The 21,813-nt window shown below is 50.8% G+C and overlaps 1 protein-coding gene across 1 annotated transcript in view; it reads left to right on the plus strand.

The window, feature by feature from the left end:
• LOC121167878 (ATP-binding cassette sub-family A member 17-like) overlaps positions 1-21,813 on the plus strand; it is a 55,973-nt gene that overhangs the window by 30,648 nt on the left and 3,512 nt on the right. Inside the window, exons 13-25 of the mRNA XM_040997581.1 lie at positions 551-706; positions 918-1,128; positions 4,649-4,799; positions 5,709-5,807; positions 7,478-7,640; positions 10,251-10,557; positions 12,289-12,562; positions 12,710-12,914; positions 14,286-14,505; positions 15,776-15,934; positions 17,462-17,640; positions 17,822-17,947; positions 18,607-18,801. Of these exons, the coding sequence (XP_040853515.1) occupies positions 551-706; positions 918-1,128; positions 4,649-4,799; positions 5,709-5,807; positions 7,478-7,640; positions 10,251-10,557; positions 12,289-12,562; positions 12,710-12,914; positions 14,286-14,505; positions 15,776-15,934; positions 17,462-17,640; positions 17,822-17,947; positions 18,607-18,801 (2,445 nt within the window). The remainder of the gene's footprint in view (positions 1-550; positions 707-917; positions 1,129-4,648; positions 4,800-5,708; positions 5,808-7,477; positions 7,641-10,250; positions 10,558-12,288; positions 12,563-12,709; positions 12,915-14,285; positions 14,506-15,775; positions 15,935-17,461; positions 17,641-17,821; positions 17,948-18,606; positions 18,802-21,813) is intronic.

The raw sequence follows: 21,813 nt of genomic DNA on the forward strand, positions 1-21,813 counted from the left end.
TACACAACTCAAATGCGTGTATTTATTTTGTATTTGCAGCTTTGCTGAAATGGTTTATTAGCTCTTTTTAAGTTTTTGAGGATGTCTCACCTGGCCCTGAGGTGTGATTCTCTGAACAGCTGCTTCGTGCTCACGTTTACCAAGCCATAGATTCCTTTTCAAGGTTCAGAATGTAAAACCCTTTTGCCTATCCCCTTTTCTAAAGGGGGTAAGTTTCAAATGTCTATATTTTCTAAAACCTTTTTAACTTTTTGGACATTATAATTATTATTATTTGAAAGGCAGAGAGACAGAAACAGAACACTCTTTCCATGTGCTGGCTCACTTGGTTGACAGGCACCCTCCCACGTAACTGTGTGCAGCTGGAACCAAACGGGGCTGGAACTTGAACCCATGCTCCGACAAGGAGGGCGGCATCCCAGCCGCCTCACCTAATGCCTGCCCTTGTACCTTTCTGGGCTGTATTTTGTGTATTCACAAGTGTTGATTCCATGGAACCATTTCCCACCACACGGCCTGCCCCAACTCTCTTTGGTTGCTGTGGTCTCAGCTGAAAGGCTTGTCGCGCCACAAGTGCCCCGAGGAGGTCAAGCAGATACTGCATGTGCTCGGCCTGGAGGACAAGCGCCACACCCGGTGCAAGCTGCTGAGTGGGGGCATGAAGCGCAAGCTGTCCATCGGCATCGCCCTCATTGCGGGCTCCAAGGTATGGGGCCTCGGGGGCAGGCGCAGCGGGCAGGAGGGCGCAGGTACAGCGGGCTGTTGCTCTTCTTGGCTTTTGCGATGGCCTTGATGCCCTAACTAAGCAGCCTGACACGGGCAGCTGTGGGTCATCTTTGACACTCTGTGCCTCCAGCCCGAGCCTTCGGATGAGGCTCTGGTGTCATCCCAAGGCTGTCTCCCCCACTCACCCTCAGGTGCTGATTCTGGACGAGCCCACCTCGGGCATGGACGCCATCTCCAGGAGGGCTGTCTGGGACCTGCTGCAGCAGCAGAAAAGTGACCGCACCATCCTGCTGACCACCCACTACATGGATGAGGCTGACCTGCTAGGGGACCGCATTGCCATCATGGCCCAGGGGAAACTGCAGTGCTGTGGGTCCCCGCTGTTCCTCAAGCAGAAATATGGTGAGCATGAGTGAGAGGGCGGGCAGTCCTCTTGCCGCCTACCATGTGGTCAGTGCTGCTGGCCTGCTGTGCTCAGTATCATTCCTATCTCTCACCAGCCTCTGTCCCCTTTTTCTGCTTACTGACCCAGTTGTCTTATCTATCCACTAAATCTACTCTCTTATGTTCATGAAAAATGCCTGAATAACCCTTGGCCTGCGTCCCATGTCTGTACATCAGACTGCACAACCTGTAACAGGATCTGTAACTGACTAATTGATCAGAAGAAAAGGTTTGTCCTGAGCTTGGTGCAATGGTTCAATAGCTAAATCCTCTCTGCAAGAGCCAGGATCCCATATGGGCACTGGTTTGTGTTCTGACTGCTCCACTTCCCATCCAGCTCTCTGATTGTGGCCTGGAAAAGTTGAGGATGGCCCAAAGCCTTGGGACCCTGCATCTGCATGGGAGACTGGGAGGAAGCTCCTGGCTCCTGGCTTCGGATCGGCTAAGCACCAGCTATTGCAACCATTTGGGGACAGACAGATCTTTCTTTCTGTCTTTCCTTCTCTCTGGTAACTGATTTGCATTTCCAATAAAAATAAATATTTTTTAAAAAACAAAAAAGTCTGCAGGCTGGGAAGTTCCGTGCTATGGCCCCACCTGCTGAGGGCCTGGGGCAGCTTTCCCTACTGGCAGCAGGGCAGGTTGTGTGTGCATTAAGAGGAAAAGAGCTGGGCCCAGCGGCGTGGCCTAGTGGCTAAAGTTCACGCCTTGAACGCGCCGGCATCCCGTATGGGTGCCGGTTCTAATCCCGGCAGCTCCACTTCCCATCCAGCTCCCTGCTTGTGGCCTGGGGAAGCAGTGGAGGACGGCCCAAAGCCTTGGGACCCTGCACCCGTGTGGGAGACCTGGAAGAAGTTCCTGGATCCTGGCTTCGGATCGGCATAGCATCAGCCGTTGCGCTCACTTGGGGAGTGAATCATCGGACGGAAGATCTTCCTCTCTGTCTCTCCTCCTCTCTGTATATCTGACTTCCCAATAAACAAATAAATCCTACTTAAAAAAAAAAAAGAAAGAGGAAAAGAGCTAGGGAAGCTGACTGCTTTGTAATGACTTGCTCTTCCAGGGAATGATGCAAGCACTCCCTCCTCCATGAAAGGCGTTGATGGATCCATGAAGGCTGGGCCACCTCCTGGCTCTGTGACACTGGGCACCAAAGCTCAGTGTGGGCCTGCTGAATACTGAGTGCAGTGACACTCAGACTCCTGCAAAGCCCCCAGTCTTTGCTGTGTACCCATTGTGCTCCTTCCACAGGTGCTTAGCTGACACCCAGGAAAGGGAGCCCCTTCCTCTAATGCTTAGTTGACAAGGTGGGGGAGCGGGGTCCTATTTCCTCCTAGCCCTTGTCTGCCCCTGCAGACTCATAGCCTCCAAGTCACTCAGGCCCAGGCCGCCCTCTTCTCCCACAGGTGCCTCTGTTATTGCCCTGATTCCTCTTTCCCAACCCACCATGCACACATGACAGCACGTGCCACTCTGCTGAGGCTGCACAGACCCTCCGGGGACTTGCCCTCCTACTCAGAGCATCTGGATTAATGGTTCAACTGGCTAATCCTCCATAAGTGTTGGGATCCCATATGGACATTAGTTCATGACCCAGCTACTCCTCTTCCCCCAGCTCCCTGATTCTGACCTCGGTGAGCAGTAGAAGGTTGCCCAAGTCCTTCGGACCCTGCACCTGCAAGGAACACCCAGAGGAGTCTATTGGCTCCTGGCGCTCGGATTCAGATCAGCTTAGCTCCAGCTATTGTGAACATTTGGGGAAGGAACCAGTGGATGAAAAATCTTTCTATCTCTCCTTCTCTCTGTGAACGTGCCTTTCCAGTAAAAATATATCTTAAAAAAACAAAAATGGTGAAGTCAGGAGTGGCCAGTAGGACTGTATCGGCCTGGTCCTGTGTCCCTGACCCTCCTGTCTTCAGGCTGTGCCCCTCCCTAAGGCCGCTTGCTGACACAGGTTTCTAGATCTTACATGGCTACACCTCTCATGCTCACAGTGAGAGCTGCCTTCATCACTTTAAAACCACACTTCTGGGCCTGATGTGATAGCTCGGTGGCTAAATCCTCACCTTGCATCTGCTGGGATCCCATTTGGACATCAGTTCGTGTCAGGGCTGTTCTACTTCCCATCCAGCTCCCTGCCTGTGGCCTGGGAAAGCAGTCGAGGACGGCCCAAAGCCTTGGCACCCTGCACCCGTGCGGGAGACCCAGAGGAGGCTCCTGGCTTCGGATCAGCTCAACTCTGGTCATTGCAGACACTTAGGGAGTGAACCAGTGCAGGGAAGATCTTTCTCTCTGTCTCACCTTCTCTGTAAATCTTCCTTTCCAATAAAAATAATAAATCTTTTTCCCCTCTGCTTTTTCCCTGAGTGTTTGTTACTAACAACCCAGGCATGTCCCCTCTCTATCTTGTTCATTGTCTGATCCCATTCCTGTAGTGAAAGTGACACGGAAATTGGGATCCTTAGCATTTATTGATTTTTGTTTATTTGAAAGGCAGAGTCAGAGACAGACATGCATCACGCATCTACTGGTGCGTCCTGTCAGTGCTGCAGCCGGCGGCGTTGGGCCAGGCCAAAGCTCAGATCCTGGCACCCGATGTGTGCCTCTCGCTTTGGGGGACAGGGAAGGCGGGTCTGGAACCAGGCACTCTGCTGTGGGATGTGGGTGACCCAAGCGGCAGATTTGCTTGCCTCCCACTGCCTGGAGAGTGGTGTTTGACCCATAGCTGTATGCTCAGTACCTTGAGCAGTACCTGTTACATCCCAGGGCCTCAGCCATGTTTACTGAATGAATACACACTCAGCACAGCAGTCATGAGCATTACTGACTTCTGAAGTGTTTGTGAGACCGTGAGACGGGCCTCCACGGAGCGTGAGGTGATTGTCACACGGGAATCCTTGTACTGGAGCTGTCAAGGCCCTAGTTACCACAGAAAGGACACACTGGGGCGTAGCCTTCTTCCTTCTGTGTAGCATTGCTCACCTCCCTGTCCTGGGGTGGCAGTGGAGACTCAACAATGGCCTCTCCGGAGCAGGTCTGTGAAGTGGCAGGGAAAAGCAAATAGAATGCCAAGTTCTAGCTGCACTTTGATTCCAGTGTCCTGCTAACTCATGCTCTTAGAGGAAGCAGGGGCAGGCCGCACCCTTGGGTCCCTGACACCCACGTGGGAGAGACCCAGAATGAGTTCCAGGCTCCATGTTCTTGGCCAGCCAAGCCCTGCCCCCCCAGTTGTTGCAGGCATTTGGGGAGAGAACCAGAAGAGGATCCCCACTTCTCTCTCTTTTAAATAAATAAAATAAAGCAAAAAACCCATCGTTTTGAAGACTGGCTCTACAGAGCGTCCCAGGTAAGTTCCGTGTGGCCTCAGTGTGACGTTGTGGGTCACTCGGCTTCTCTCCCAGGGAGCCGTCCATGCTAAGTGTGGTCTGGGAAGCCTAACACAACGAAGTTGCTTCATATCTTTTCAATGGTGTTCCAGGTTCAGGATATTATATCACTTTACTGAAGACACCACAGTGTAACACGGAGGCACTTTCTCACCTGATTTATCATCATATACCCAATGCTGTGTTAGAGTCCAGTGCTGGTGAAGAAATAATATTCATACTCCCGAAAGAGAGTATGCACAGGTATGAGCCATTCAATGTTATCTTCGCGCTCTCTCTCTCTCTCTCTCAACTCCCTCTCTGTGACTCTGACTTTGAAATAAATAATATTTCAAACAAATAGTCAAATAAGCAAACCAAACTAGCTCCTCAAGACTGACATTTGGCATGGCACTTGGCATGCTCGTACCTGCACTGTCTGCTCCTGGTTCCAGCTTCCTGCCAGTTCAGAGCCTGGAAGGCAATAATCATGGCTTAGGTGCACCCGGTTAGGCACCTGGATGCTCCTGGTTCCTGTCTTCAACCTCACCTGCTGCCTCTCATGGAGGCATATGGGGAGTGAGCCAGGGATTGGCAGCTCTCTCTCTCTCTGTCTCCCTCCACAACTTCCATTTCTCTTTATTTCAGGTAAATTATCTGAGTCCTGGCACAGTAGCCTACTGGCCAAAGTCCTCACCTTGCATATCCCAGGATCCCATTTGGGCACCAGTTTGTATCCCAGCTTTCCACTCTTCTTCTAGCTCCCTGCTTGTGACCTGGGATCAGCTCAGCTCCAACCGTTGTAGCCACTTGACGAGTGAACCAGCAGATGGAAGATCTTTCTGTTTATCTCTCCTTCTCTCTGTAAATCTGATTTTCCAATTAAAAGATTTATTTATTTATTGGAAAGTGAGATGTACAGAGAGGAGGAGAGACAGAGAGGAAGATCTTCCGTCTGATGATTTACTCCCCAAGTGAGCGCAACGGCCGATACTATGCCGATCCGAAGCCAGGATCCAGGAACTTCTTCCGGGTCTCCCACACGGGTGCAGGATCCCAAAGCTTTGGATTGTCCTCACGCAAAGCTCACACATTTTTCATTTAGCAAGCTAACCATGCTGGTGAGGAATTCACCTTCCAACTTTCAGTAACAAAACTGTGTTTTCCTTCCAGGTTCGAATCTTTGTTCAACAGCTTGGAGCTACGGCAGACAGAGCTGGGCATCGCCAGCTTCGGGGCCTCGGTCACCACCATGGAGGAGGTGTTCATTCGGTGAGGGCAGAGCTCACTTTGTAAAGCTCCCTAAAGCCCGTCTGTCTAAGCGTTGCCCATGCTGTGATGGCTACAAACTCGGTGGTCTTCCAGCCTTAGACTAGCACTCCAGTAATGGGCGTGTTGGATAATGGAGATAATGCTAACTGTAATTTTCAACAATTTTGAAAGAAATTTGTAGGAATCAAAAGATGGGTGGAACACTGTGTTATATCAGTTGGGATGTTTTTGCCTACCTGGCAACTCTGGTTTAAAAATATCACTTCGCTGAAAAATAATTCCCTAGGGATGGACACCGTGGCACAGCAGTGTAAGGCACTGTTCAAGAAGTCAGCATCCAATATGGAGTGATGATTCAAGTACCAGTTGTTCTGCTTTAGGTCCAGCTTCCTGCTAACACATCTAGGAAGGCAGCCAAAGGCAGCCAAAATACTGGGCCCAGGTCCATGTGGGAGACCCAGATGGAGTTCCTGGCTCCTGGCGTTAGCTCAACCTAGACCTGGCTGTTACATCCATTTGGGAAGTGACCCAGGAATAGAAGACCTCTCTTCTCACTCTGGCACTCTGTCTGCTGGCATGCCAGCTGATCAACTGTGGTACAAGATGCTGACTAAAGGTGAAGGAATTGGGTGTGGAGGTGAAAGTGAGTCACTGCCCTCGAAAGTGAGTCCTGCAGCCTCAGTCAGGCCTCTGTGCGACCACACCTGTGGCCAACAACTTGAGGAAACCTGAGAGAGAATCGCCCAGTCATGTCACTCCCAAACTCCTCATCCACAAAAACTATGTGAGAAAATAAATGATTTAGGCTACTTAAAGCTGCTAACCTTCAAGATAATCTGTGTTAACAGCACATAACCAATACACCATCCTCTGTGGAACTGTAACGGAATGAAAAATGAGCCAGGGGGTGTGGTGTGGTAGCCTGTTGACTTCATCTTCACCTTGCATTCACTGGGATCCCATGTGGGCACGGGCTGTGTCCTGGCTGCTCCACTTCCTATCCAGCTCCCTGTTTGTGGCCTGGAACCAAAGCCTTGGAGCCCTGCACACATGTGGGATACCCAGAAGAAGCTCCTGCCTCTCGGCGTCAAATCGGCTCAGCTCCAGCCGTTGCGGCCACTTGGCAAATAAAACAGTGGACAGAATATTGTCCTCTCTGTGTCTCTTTCTTTGCATCAATCTACTTTTCCAAGAGCAATAAAGAAGCCACAACATGCTGCATGTCTCTGCAGCGGTAACTTCCCAGTAGCAGAATAATGGAACAACGACTTGAACAGAAATGGCTAGTGCCATGGCCAGGCGGGCTAATCCGCCTGCACCTGCATCCCATATGGGTGCCAGTTTGAGTACCAGCTGCTCCACTTAGAGTCCAATTCCCTGCTAATCGCATGGGAAAGCAGCAAAGGATAGCCCAAGACCTTGGGCCCCTGTACCCGCTAGTGTTACTATTGCCACAGTTCTCTGACAAGAGCATTGGCTAATTAACAGTGTTTAGCACTTATTTAAGACCTTTAGAGTATATGTTTTACATAGTACATAATCTAAGTATGATTCCCTCTCATTATTCTTAAATGTCTTACTCTTTTTAAATGTTATATATAGCTTTTATTCTTTTAATCCAGATGCAATGTGCTTTGAGAATTTGTTTTTTTCATTTTGATTTGGTTTAGGGTGTGTACTTTGGCAGATTCCACTATAAATGCCCTGAGCAGCAAGCGTTCGTCTCTCCGTCCTCACCCCATGACGAGCAGAGTTCCTGTTGACAGAATTAAACAGATCCATTCCAGGATCTACTCAATCCACCCTGGCCTCCCAGTGAGACTAAACACCGGGGTAAGCAAAGCATTCGGAACAGTCGCAGATTTAATTCTGAGGACCACAGCATTTCTATTTCTATCAAAAAGTATAACCAAACTTTTACACGTACTTAAGAAAAAGTGTGCATATTTTAGGTGCCGTGTTTTGGGTGGAGATGAGCCCGGTGCAAGAAGATATTAGATAAGGTCACAGGAAAGATCTGGACTTTTCTTCTCGCTAGTAAGAACGAGAAGGAAAAACACCAAATCTACTGGCCAGGAGCCGTATTTTCTATTTCCCTGTGTTGTGTTACACAAGCTGGAGTTTAAATTCTCACAGTACACCTGTATGAGCTACATGGACAATGTGTAACATTTTCATTGAAAAAAAGATATTGGTGTGTATTTCATACAATTGTCTTGCTTTTGCTGCTGTGGTATTGTCCCAGTTTTTTAGCCTGTCTGCTACCAAAGTGAGCACTGCTATTAGGTGTTAACGTGAAATGAGACTCACTTCCCTGGGCTGGAGATTAGCTTCATTGTTCGTGGTCTGGAATCACACACTGGAGAGGACGCTGGCCTGCTTGAGCCTCCACACTGGGAGCCCCTGTCCTGTGTGAGGGGCCTTCTCCAGCCTCAGCGAGCTCTAGCAGGGCTAGCCTTGAGCATGTGTTGTTTGGGAAGCCAGCTCCCGAGCCTTCTTGAGAACCGTTTTCTGTCTGCAGCCTTGGACAGGAGAAGAGTAATGCCTTGTGATGAAGGAGGTAAAGGTAAACTTCAGAATGCTGAGTGTAAAAATTCTTATTTAAAATATATATATATTATGGGCCCGGTACAGTAGCCTAGCAGCTAAAGTCCTTACCTTGAATGCATCAGGACTGCATATGGGCGCTGATTCTAATCCCAGCCTGGCAACTCTACTTCCCGTCCAGCTCCCTGCCTATGTCCTGGGAAAGCAGTGGAGGATGGGCCAAAGCCTTGGGACCTTGCACCCACGTGGGTGACCTGGAAAAAGCTCCTGGCTCCTGGCTTCAAATCAGCTCAGCTTTGGCCATTGTGGCCATTTTGGGTGTGTACCAGTGAACAGATATTTCTCTCTGTGTCTCCTCTCTGTAAATCTGACTTTCCAATAAAGTAAAGAAAGAAAGAAATTTTTTATAAGACACATTGGGGCTGGCACTGTGGTATTGTGGGTAAAACTGCCACCCAAGGTACCAGCATCCCAATATGAGTGCCAGCTCACATCCTGACTGATCCAATTCCAGGTTGGTTTCTGGGTGCACCTAGGGGAGAACGGGCCAAGTACCTAGGACCCCTGCACACATGTGGAAGACCCAGAGGAACTTCCTCATTGCTGGCTTCAGATCGGTCTAGCTCTGGCCACTGAGGACATTTTTTGGAGTGAAACAGAAAGAAGCTGTCTTGAGCTGTGTCGCGGTCTCTCTTCCCTGTGGCCTTCTAACTCTGCCTTTCAAGTGAAATTAAAAAAAAAACACTGAAAAAAATTAAAACCAACCAACATCGGCATTTCCCACATTCTGATCCACTTTGAAGTTTGTCAGCTTTGTCCGTTTGAGAAATCGTTACCTTTACTAGCTATTTGGGCCCATCTTCCCACCTTGTTCTTCTTTTTCCATTAAAGATCAAAGAGATCATGAGTTCAACATTTGTAATTTGAACATAGATAACAAGTTAGGTAGGCCTATAATGAGGGGTACAACAGGCAGTGCTCCAAGAATTGCCTGTGTCTGCCTGTGACTGCCTGTGGCTGCTGCTGTCTGTGTGCCTGCTCTCTGCCTTGTCTGCCTGTGATTGCCTGTGACTACCTGTATCTGCCTGTGATTGCCTGTGACTGCCTGTGATTGCCTGTGTCTGCCTGTGACTGCCTGTGTCTGCCTGTGTCTGCCTGTGTCTGCCTGTGACTGCCTGTGTCTGCCTGTGACTGCCTGTATCTGCCTGTGTCTGCTGTGTCTGCCTGTGACTGCCTGTGTCTGCCTGTGGCTGCTGCTGTCTGCCTGTGTCTGCCTGTGTCTGCCTGTGTTTGCCTGTGTCTGCCTGTGACTGCCTGTGTCTGCCTGTGTCTGTGTCTTCCTGCTCTCTGCCTTGTCTGCCTGTGTCTGCCTGTGTCTGTGTCTGTCTGTGTCTGCCTGTGACTGCCTGTGTCTGCCTGTGGCTGCTGCTGTCTGTCTGTGACTACCTGTATCTGCCTGTGATTGCCTGTGACTGCCTGTGTCTGCCTGTGTCTGCCTGTGATTGTCTGTGACTGCCTGTGTCTGCCTGTGATTGCCTGTGTCTGCCTGTGTCTGCTGCTGTCTGTCTGTGTCTGCCTGTGTCTGCCTGTGACTGCCTGTATCTGCCTGTGTCTGCCTGTGTCTGCCTGTGTCTGCCTGTGACTGCCTGTGTCTGCCTGTGTCTGTGTCTGTCTGTGTCTCCCTGCTCTCTGCCTTGTCTGCCTGCTCTCTGCCTGTGTCTGCCTGCTCTCTGCGTGCTCTCTGCCTTGTCTGCCTGTGTCTGCCTGTGTCTGCCTGCTCTCTGCCTGCTCTCTGCCTTGTCTGCCTGTGTCTGCCTGTGTGCCTGCTCTCTGCCTGTGTCTGCCTGTGTCTACCTGGTGACCATGTTTTTGCTGTGCCCTCTTGATGTGTTGCAGTTCTTTCTTCTCTGCCAGCAATTCTATGCCATGTTCCTGAAGAAAGCGCTGTATTCTTGGCGCAACTGGATGCTGATTTTGTCGATCCAGATCCTGGTGCCGCTGGTGATCATTATGTTAAGTCTCTTCTTCTTCAATCTGAGAGTGATGAATGCGGCCAGCGTCCCCCTGGAGCTCAGCCTGAAAACGTACGGTCAGACCGTGGTCCCATTCTCTGTTCCTCAGAATTCCAGGTTGGATCCTCAGCTTTCAGAGCGCTTTGCAAGCATGCTTGTGGCTGAGGGGCAGATCCCTCTGGAAGTCCCAGGTAAGCATCCGGCAGAGAATGGGCCGTGCCACAGGCTGCTGGTTGCCCTCTTGGCCCCGTAGGGCCCCTTAGCAAAAACACCTTTCAGGTTCGAAATGACAGGAAAGAGGAGGGTTCTTAGGAAGGAGACAGAGGATGTGTCCTTCTAGGGGTTGATGGGAGCCCCGGAGGCGGTCAGGAAGTCAGCTCTGTGAGTGTAAAGGTCGGCACTTTCGTCGGGGGGAGAGTTGATGGCGCATGTGAAGAAAAGAGCTGGTAAGAAAGCAAGTACATGGTTACAGGGGAAACTGTACAAAGTTGAAACATGCTTGGAAAAGCCTTCATTTAGTCCTAATAATGTCAGAACTGACTATTGAAGTAACCAAAAGTGTGATTTAGCCCTGCTAGGATGGCAAGTCTAGGGGTGTTGGCAAAAATGACAAGAGAACAAAATTTTTGCTTCCATGGTAAGACATCAACAGAGAAAAAGTGCGGTTGACCGCGTGGAGAAGCTCTGGCTTACAGAAGCCTCAGAGAGCAAGGGCTGAGGGGAGATGGGGGCAGTGCTGTGCCTCACGTCTTGTCTAATCATTTGACTTTTGAAATTACATTCGTTATTGTTTTGATCCAGTGAAATGTTGGGATACTGATTTTTTTAAATCAAGGAGAGCAGTTGTAGAAAATGGTGGAACAAAATGGCTGGTGTCACACTTCCCTCTGTCAGCATGTTTCATGTGCCAGACGATGAGAGTGAGAAACCTTGCCATGTAGCATCATTGGGACGGTTCCAGGGAGACACCGTCCACGCAGCACTTGGCACAGTTTGTGCCCCCTGGCAATGGTCCCTTGACGTCTTTGGGGTTGAAGGTCCCTGCCATCAGCTGCGGTGACAGGTGTCCCATGCGTGACCCTGTGTGCACAATGTCTGCCAGGGGCTTCAGTGAAGAAGGTGACAGGTGACAGAGTTATCAGAACACAGGGATGGCACTGTGCCTGCAGTGCAAGGTCTCCTGGCATGGCTGAGCCCTGCAAGGGCAGAGGACACTCCCTGAGTAAGTGACAGTGAACAGGGAAGGCAGCCCAGGGAGCCTCCCGAACAGCAGGGACCTGGTCTGCTCTGGAGGGCCTCTGCTGAGGCCAGAGCAGACACAAGGCCTGGAGGCTGTGTAGCGTGTTAACACTGTTGCTGCTGTATCAGCAGGCCACTGACTGGGTCATTTTTACAGAATACAAGCTTGTGTTGTGAATGTTCCAGAGGCTGAGAAGTCCTGGCGTCTGTGCTCAGCTTTTGGGGAGGGCCTCCTCTCGCATCGCAGCCTGATAGAAGGGCAGGAGGTGAGGGGAGCAGTGAGAGAAAGCCGAGGCAGCAGAGCCTGCCCTAGCGCCCACCCCTCCCCGCCTCCAGGAGGCCCTTCCCAGGAGGGCTCTTAGGGCTCTCGGTGCGGCTGCGCACTGCTGCCCCGGAGACCAGGTTCCAGTATGAGTTCTGAGGGGACAAGCCACACAGCCAGGCCATGGCAGACAATGGAAGGGCTCTGTGGGAGCAGCAAGGTGCTTCATGAGAGGCCAAGGGCAGAGCTGAAAGGGTGAGAGGCCTGGGATGCTCGGTGGGACGCAGCAGGAGAGAGTGGATATGGCAAGGGGTGGTGATCCATCCAGGGAGCAGCAGGATGGGGGGCCGGTGGGGAGGGTGCTCGACTCCCACGCTCTCAGTCACGCTTACTGCCTGCTGCATGTCCTACTCCCTTCCAGGTTCTATAGAGACATTCCTATTGAAAAAGGCCAAAGAGAAACCTGAGGATTTTAATAAGTTCTACCTCGTGGCAGCCTCCTTCAGGGACGAGGGCAATCACACCACCGTGACCGCACTGTTCAACAACCAGGCGTACCATTCCCCTGCTCTGGCCATGACTATGGTGGACAACTTCCTCTTCAAGCTGCTCTCCGGTGCCGGGGCTTCCATACGCACGTCCAACTACCCACAGCCTCAGTCGGAGATGGAGATATCCGAGAATGTCCTATACCAGTGGGTGCACCCTCCCTCCTCTCTGACTCAAAGCATCTGTCTCTTCATAACCCATTTCTTTCTTCATCTCTTATTTATAACAAATTGTTCTTGTGGAGATGGCAACTCTCGGCAGTTCCACTTGCACTGGTACCTCTCTCCTCACAGGGGCCCTAAAGGGCATTACCTCGTGGTCAACTTGCTCTTTGGAGTCGCTTTTCTGTCCAGCTCCTTTTCCATCTTGATTGTGCGGGAGAGACGGATCAAAGCCAAGCACATCCAGTTTGTCAGTGGCATTTACTTGGTAGCTTACTGGCTCTCTGCCCTGCTCTGGGACCTCATCTCCTTCCTTGTCCCCACACTGCTGATGGTGGTGAGTGCTGGATCACGCTGGGGTGCCCCCCACCACCGCAGATGGCAGGGAATGTTGCCTTGAGGACACTGGCACAGGACCAGAAGCAGCTGGCATCTCCGGCTGGCAGTTCAGCCACTCCTCACTGAGTCTTGGCGTGGCTGTGAGCTGACAGACCTACTCTGTTTTTTTGTGTTTTAAGGTTCTGTAATTTTTCTTAGTTGTATTGACTTCCTTGACAGTGACAGATAAAGAGAGAAAGGGAGAAACAGAGAGAGACTCTGACAGGCGCTGGTTTACTCCCTAAATGTCCATAAAAGCTGGGACTGGGCCAGGCCGGAGCTAGCAGGAGCTCCAGTGTCTCCCGCATGGGGCAGGGATCCACGTACTTTGACCATCTGCTGCCACCTTCTGGACAGATTCCCAGGAAACTAGGATTGGGAGTGGAGGCGAGACTGGGTCCCAGCAGCTCTGCAGTGTCATGTGGGCGCTCTAAACATCAGCTTCACTGGCTGTGGCACAAGGCCCGCCCCTGCCCAAGGCTCTTCACGTGGCGTCACAGTCACTGCCGCTGGCTGTCAGAAGCCTTGAGGATGTGACTGGCCATCCAGAAATAGCTCTCCAGTATACTCATCAACTATTTGATGGTGGTTGAATTCAGCTATTTAAGGGTTTCTTGGATGCCTTCTTTGTTCCACCTGAGGGGGGGGGGGGGCTGTTTCTTGTTTTTTTGTTTTGTTTTGTTTTCATTTATTTGAAAGGCAGGATAACACAGAGACAGAGATCTTCCATCTGCTGGCTCACTCCCCAGATGCCTACAGCAGCCAGGCTGAGCCGACTGAGAAGCCCATAACTCCGGCTGGGTCTCCCACGGGTCAGGGCCCAGGCACCTACTGCAGCCATCATCTTCCTCCCAAATTGTCCTAGCGGGAAGCTGGGTCAGGAGCAGAGTAGCCAAGACTGAGCCAGCCCCCTGTCTGTGTGTTCTGCAGGCATGTCTGACCCTCCTACCTCACTACACTTCTGCTGATGGTGGGTGTTGGGAAAGAAGGTACCTGTGGGGTAGGGCCAAAATCTTACAGACCAGCATGATGGCTCAACAGGCCATCCTTCCACCTTTAAGCATCAACGTCCCATATGAATGCTGGTTTGTGTCCCAGCTGCTTCACTTCCCACCCAGCTCCCTGCCTATAGCCTGAGAAAGCAGTCGAGGACGGCCTGTGAGGGAGGCCAGGGAAAACTTCTGACTCTTGGCTTCAGATTGGCTCAGCTCTGGCCGTTGAGCCATTTGGGAATGAACAGTAGATGGAGGATCTCTCTGTGTCGTCATTCTTTCTCCAGTGCTGAGGATAGGTTCCTAAGGACTTTCCCCAATTCTTCCGCTTTCCTGAGGTGGTGTTTTTATACTACAAAGAAGACGTGTTCACACGCTATGAGAACATCACTGCCCTGGTCTCCATGTTGCTCCTGTACGGATGGGCCACAGTGCCCTTCATATACATTGTCAGCTTCTCCTTTGAAAGCGCCAGCCACGCCTGCATGAAGCTGGTCATCATGCTCACCTTCCTGAGCATCGGGCCCATCCTGCTCGTCAGAGTCACAGCAGAACAGGGTGAGCGCATGGCAGCTGAGTGTCCCTGCCACAGCTGCAGAAGATGTGCCTCTTAGAGGCCATTCAGGGCAGCTGTGCTCTGAGAAACACCCTTTAGCAAGCGAGGGAAATGTTTGGCTGTATTCATCCAATGGACTGCTGGGCAGCGAAGGAGGATTGTACAGCTGTGTGGGGACACCGGTGAAGTCCAGGGACAGACACCTGATCCACCCCCAGAATATGAAAAGGGATTGCCTAAGGATCCGGAAAGAGCATTGATCCCAAAAAATACTGGGGAACTTTGGAGAATGATGAGATAGCCTCTATCGTGATGCGAGGTGTTGTTTTTGTAAGCTTATTCGTTTGTCACAATTAATCAGATTTCTACTTTAAAAAAAAAAGAAAAGAAAAATGAAAAAATGATTTGGGCCCAGTGTTGTAGTATATAGGGTTAAGTCTCTGCCTACAGTGCTGGTTACCCATATAGACACTGGTTTGTATCCCAGCTGCTCCATTTTGGATCCAGCTTCCTGCCAGTGGCCTGGGAGAGCAGCAGGCCCTGCTGCAGTGGGTGGGCTGAACCGGGCTGGAGTCCAGAACCAGGCGTTCTGTCCTCATCTCCCTTTGGGTGGCAGTGGCCCAAGCGGTGGAGCACAAGTGGAGTAGCCAGTACTCTCAGACCAGAGCTCTGCTAGGGGTGCTGCACCACAACCAATGTGAGCCCCAAAAACATCTTTCTGAAATTGTTTTTTTGGGTCCAGCATGATGGCCTAGCAGATAAAGTCCTTGCCTTGAACGTGCCGGCATCCCATATGGGCACCGGTTCTAATCCCGGCAGCTCCACTTCCCATCCAGCTCCCTCCCTGCTTGTGGCCTGGGAAAGCAGTCGAGGACAGCCCAAAGCCTTGGGACCCTGCATCCATGTCGGAGACCTGGAGGGATCCTGGCTTCAGATCGGCATAGCACCAACTGTTGCGGTCACTTGGGGAGTGAATCATTACAGAGAGAGGGAGATGTCGGGGTGGGGCAAGACAGAGATGGAACATCTGCTGATTCACTCGCCAAGTGACCACAACTACCAAGGTCATGCCCATCCAGGACTCCCACGTGGCATGGCCCAAGCACTTGAGGCATCTTCCACTGCTTTCCCCGGTGTGTTTTCAGGGAGCTGCATCAGAAGCAGAGCATCCAGGGAGGCCATGGCTGAACCCGTCGTGTTACAACACTAGATTCAAGGGTGTGCTTTTTCCTTGCTCTAACTTACTGCTGTATTGCTTGGACTCCCTTGCAGAGCTCGGTTACGAAGCATTCTCTGAGTCCTTGGACCATGCGTTCCTGGTATTCCCCGGCCACTGTCTGGGCATGGCTTTCTGCAACTTGTACTACAACTTCGAACTGCAGCAGTTGTGCAGCATCAAGAACCTGAGCCAGGTCGAGTGCAATGAGGCTTGTGAGTAGCAGTATATTTTTATTGAGATATAATCCACACAAAGTTGATCCTTTTATGTAAAATGGCATATTTGCATTTAACCTATTTTTATGCTGCTCTACACTTTAATTCATGCCTAATTTATTTATAATACCTAATACAGGGCCTGGTGAGGTACTAGTGGCTAAAGCCCTTTGCTTGTAAGCACCGGGATCCCATATTGGTCCCGGCAGCTCCACTTCCCATCCAGTTCTCTGATTGTGGCCTGGGAAAGCAGTGGAGGATGGCCCAAAGCTTTGGGACCCTGCACCCGCGTGGGAGACCTAGAATAAGTTCCTGGATCCTGGCTTCGGATCGGCATAGCATTTGGCCGTTGCGCTCACTTGGGGAGTGAATCATCGGACAGAAGATCTTCCTCTCTGTTTCTCCTCTTCTCTGTGTATCTGAAATATACATATATACATATATATATGTATATATTTTTTCCAATAAAAAATCTTTTTAAAAAGATTTATTTTTTTTTATTACAAAGTCAGATACACAGAGAGGAGGAAAGACAGAGAGGAAGATCTGATTCACTTCCCAGGTGTACACAATGGCTGGTGCTGCGCCCATCCGAAGCCAGCCAGGAGCTCCTCTGGGTCTCCCACGCAGGTGCAGGGTCCCAAGGCTTTGGGCCGTCCTCTACTGCTTTCCCAGGCCACAGGCAGGGAGCTGGATGGGAAGTGGAGCTGCTGGGACATGAACCAGCACCATATGTGATCCCAGCATTTGCAAGGTGGGGATTAAGCAGTTAATTCATGATGTTGGACCACCACATACACTGTATAATTTTAAAATACTATAAAAATGTCATGGCAGACCAGATTAAAAAGAGAATAGAGGCCCCTAGGGTAATTAAGGATTAAAAAAAGACTCAAACATATAGGTAGCTTGTATTTCAACTGTCACATGAACAAGAAGAAATACTTCTTTTTTATTCCCCAAAGATTTACTTATTTATGTATTTGAAAGACAGAGTGACAGAGGGGAGAAACAAGGAATGACCATCCAGCTGCTGGCTCGCTCCCCACATGCTTGCAGCAGTCAGGGCTGGCACTCCATGCAGGTTGCCCACATGGGCAGCAGGGCCAGCACTTGGGATAACCTTTGCTGCTTCCACAGGCACGCTGGCAGGAGGCTGGCTTGGAAAGGGAGTGGCCAGAACCTGAGGTGTTGCTCTGTTTGAGATACTGGTGGTTACAAGCAGTGACTTGACCCCTGAACCACAACACCTATTCATTTTTTATTTTTTTATTGACAGAAATCATACAGAGCTATTATGGATGACATGAGAGGTCTCTTATTTTACCACATCATTTTTATAGTCTTAAAGAGAGCAACATGTCCTTATTTACCACTGCCTGGGATGTGGTAATCCCAACGATGACGAGAGAGCGTCTTCCAAGTGACACTTTGTGTGATCGGGATTTATCTGCTAGATGTGCAGTTGAGGGATTCGTCTGACAATCCCTGGAAGCTCCAGAACGTCTTCTTACCCTGTTTCAGCAGAGAAATATGTGGTCCAAAAGAACATCTATGCCTGGGAGCCTCTGGGGGTAGGGAAGTACCTCACAGCACTGGCCATCTCGGGCCCCGTGTACATCGTCCTGCTGTTCCTCATTGAAACCAATGTGTTCTGGACCCTGAGAGCCCGGCTAGCCCGCCTGTGCAGGAAGCAGAGTGTGGTGAGTGTGTCTGGCCGAGCCCCTGGGACTCTTACCTGCTGTGCCAGCTGTCTGTGGCCTGCGAGGGCTTGCCCCTCAGCTGTGTGGAAACAAGGCCCTGAGTTTACTGAAACGCAGTCCTTGCCTCCAGCTACCTCCTGCCCTGCAGAAACAGGTCCTGATCCTTGTTTCGGTCACACAGGCAGAGCTGCTGGAGGTATCATCATTACCTGAAGACCAAGACGTGGTCCAGGAAGCAAAACTCATAGCGACCCATTTGGAAAAGCTGCGCAAGAAGAACCCACTGGTTGTTAAAGAAGTGTCAAAGGTAAAGTCAGACCTGGCTTCAAAGGCCCATGACACGACCCTCCTTCCTGTTGGCAAGGGCCTGAGGAGGTGGACTCTCAGTGGGCTTCCCCTGCGATGAGTCACAGATGATTTACCTGACTCAGGGAGAGGTCCATTCTCTTCCGCATCCCTGCAGACGGAACGGGTGCCTGGGGAGGGAGTGGAAGCAGGAGCAGATCACCAGCGCTTCGAAGGGAAGAAGGCTAGCAGGGCGGCTAGGACCCAGTGCCTGGCCTCAGGACCTAGGTCAGTTGTGGAGGAGGCCCTGGGAAGAGGCCTCCTTGGTCAGCCTGATGGGCTCAGGGCCCCTCCCACCCTCAGGATATCGTGGTACCATTTCTTCCAAGTTCATGCATCGTACTGCTTCCCGCTAGCTCCTGGTGGTTTAAATTTAAATAAAATCTTCCACAATACCCAAAAAAGAATTGTGTTGGCATCAGGGTCAGAGAGTTTATCTTAGAAAAGGACAGTAGCTAGGGAGAAAACCCTACCATCCCTGCCGTGTATCACCACGGAGAGCAGGCGGCCTGGGGACAGGAGGGCCCCTGGGCCCTGTCCTAGACCAGGTGCAGTGAGCACAGTGCAGCTGCTGGACTGAGCTGGACTTGATCTCCATTTCTCCTGTCTCATGCATCTCAGGTCTATGAGAGCAAGGTGCCCCTGGTGGCAGTGAACAAGGTGTCCTTCACCATTCAAGCAAAAGAATGCTTTGGCCTCCTTGGCCTCAATGGAGCTGGGAAGACTTCCATTTTCAAGATGCTGACTGGGGATAAGCCCATGACTTCTGGAGATGCCTTTGTCCGAGGTATCAGCATCAGATCTGACCTAGACAAAGTAAGTGCAGCTGGAGACAGCTCTGGGAGTGCTGGCAGGGTGCAGGGCAGGGGCCTAGAATGAGACTTGTCTCTGAAAAGTCTGCCATCATCCCCTCGGCCTCTAACCATACCTCCATCCTAAGCTGCTCCTTTGGGACTCTACTCACACTGGCATCAAGCTCTTATTCAGTATCATCTCTCAAAATGTATTTATTTAACTGAAAGAATGACAGAGACAGGGAGAGACAGAGAGAGGAGAGATCTATCTGCTGGTTCACTGCCCAGTGGTTGCCATGGTTACGGCTGAGCCAGGCCCAAGTCAGAGCTGAGAACTCCATCTGACTTTCAAGCATGGGTGGCTGGGACACAGGCACTGGAGTGAGCGTCCACGGGTGGCTGGGCCACAAGCACTGGAGTGAGCGCCCACTGCTTTCCCATATGCATTAGCAGGAAACTGATTTGGAAGCGGAGGATATGGGACTCCAGCTGGTACTCTATATGGGATGCGATAATGGGCTGAGCAGTTACCAGCATCCCCCATGGGCACCAGTTCAAGTTCTGGCTGCTCTACTTCCGTTCCAGCTCCCTGGTATACTCAAAAAGGCAGTATTGCTCATGTGGTGCAACCCAGCTTGAGATCGAGCTCCCAGCTTCAGCCTGGCCCAGCACTGATTAACTTGAAGGCAGAGTGACAGAGAGAGTGAAGGGGAAAGACAAAGAAACAGAAATCTTCCATTGGCTGTTTCACTTCCCTAGTTCCCACAACAGCCACGTCTGGGACAGGTCAAAGCCAGGAGCCACTGACTCCTGTGAATCATCCACAGGAGTGGAGGGGCCCAAGTACGTGGCTCATCTTCCACTGCCTTCCCAGACATATTGGCTTCCAATGCTTAAACCAGGGCTGATACAGGGTGCCGGGGCCACCCGAGGTTTTTCCACTCTGTCACATGCAGGCACTCTAGATAGAATTCTGGGCTCTCAGCTTCAGCCTGGGTCAGCCTTGTCTTTTGTTGCCATTTGGAGGAGTAAGACAATGGATAGAAGGGGTGTGTGTTCGAAATTCTGCCTATCAAGCAAATGAAAATAAATCGTATAAATAAACTTTAAAAATATTGGGGGGGGGAGAGGGTGGTGCCATGGCTCAACAGGCTAATCATCCAGCTTAAACTACCAGCATCTCAAATGGACACTGGTGCTTGTCCCGGCTGCTCCACTTCTGATCCAGCTCTCTGCTTACGGCCTGGGAAAGCAGGCAGGACAGCACAAGTCCTTGATACCCTGTCCACATGGGAGACCCAGAAGGGACTCTTGGTTCTTGACTCCTCAGATCAGCCGTTGCAGCCATTGGAGAGTGAACTAGTGGATGGAACATCTTTCTCTCTGTTTATCCTTCACTCTGTAAATCTGCATTCAAACAAACAAAAAATGCTTGGGGACCTGGTGCAGTAGCCTAGGGGCTAAAGTCCTCTCCTTGAACACGCAGTGATCCCATATGGGTATCAGTTCTAATCCCAGCAGCTCCATTTCCCATCCAGCTCCCTGCTTGTGGCCTGGGAAAGCAGTGGAGTCCAGCCAAGGCCTTGGGACCTGCACCCATGTGGGAGCCCCAGAAAAAGCTCCTGACTCCTGGCTTTGGATGGGCTCAGGTCTGGCTGTTGTGGCCACTTGGAGAGTGAATCATCAGATTGGAGATCTTCCTCTCTGTCTCTTCTCTTTGTATCTGACTTTCCAATAAAATATAAATCTTGAAAAAACAATGCTTGGACCAACACACAGTTTAAGTTGCTGTCTGTGAGGTCAGTATTCCACACGGGTACCAATTGGAGACATAGACACTCTACTTCTTATCCTCTCCCTACTAATGCACTTGGGAAAACTGTGGAAGATGGCCCCAGTGCTGGGACCCCTGTGGCCACACGGGAGCCTGGAAGACATTCCTGGCTCCTGGCTTTCGCCTGGCCCAGCCGCGGCTGCCATGGCTATTTGGGGAGTGGACTAGTGGGTAGAAGATCTCTCTGTATCAGTCACTTTGCCTTTCAAATAAGTGTTACTGAATATATATATACTTGAAAGCCAGAAGTATAAAACAAAGCAAAACAAAACAAACAAACAAACAAAAAGCAGAGGTACAGCCTTACAGCTGAGACCCAAACCAGCAGCCCAGTATAGAGCGCAAGTGCCCCAAGCAGCAGCTTAACCCTCTGGGTCACAGCATCTACCCCTGAATTTTCTGAATAGTTGAATAAAATCCAAAAAGTATCTCTGGACAGTGAAGTAGCAGCTGAAGCAGCCAGGAGCCAGAAGACGCTCTGCGTTAGTGATGTGCATTGCAGAGCAGGAGGTGAGGGGATGGGAACTGTCCCGTGCCACCACACAGTCAGCCCCTCCCTGGACAGCACAGGTGCCTGTACTGTCAGGAGACTGGGAAGCAGGTGCTAGCTTGACCCTGGACGGCCCTCAGCCAAGGAGACACCAGCAGCACCTGGCGTCCCTTTTGTGTGACAGTTCACAGAGAAAATCTATTTACAGGTCACATGTCTGATGTAAAATCTTTTATTTATCTATTTATTTATGAATGGCAGATTTACATAGAGAAGCAGAAACAGAAAAATCTTCCATCTGCTGTTTCTTTCCCCGGATGTCCACAACAGCCAGAGCTGAGCTAATCCGAAGCCAGGAGCTTCCTCCAGGTCCCCCACTTGGGTGCAGGAGCCCAAGAATCTGAGCCATCTCCCACTGCTTTACTAGGCCATAAGCAGGGGGCTGGATTGTAAGCTGAGCAGCCAGGACTAGAACTGGCACCCATATGGGATGCCAGCACTACAGGCAGAGGATTAGCCTTCTGAGCTACTGCACTGGCGCCCAGTAAAAAATATTTCTAGAGGGGAAGATGTAAGCCTCTTCTACTGACGGACACTTCAAGGGTGAGTGTGGAACAGCAAGGAAGCAAATCAGCAGGACAAGCCAAGCACACATCCCAGGCTCACAGACACTGGCGTAAGCCCGTGCGTGGCCCCTGTGGTGGCTTGCA

Source organism: Ochotona curzoniae, unplaced genomic scaffold (genome assembly GCF_017591425.1).
Source record: "Ochotona curzoniae isolate NIBS_2020 unplaced genomic scaffold, NIBS_Ocur_1.0 patch433, whole genome shotgun sequence".
NCBI classification, from domain to species: Eukaryota; Metazoa; Chordata; class Mammalia; order Lagomorpha; family Ochotonidae; genus Ochotona; species Ochotona curzoniae.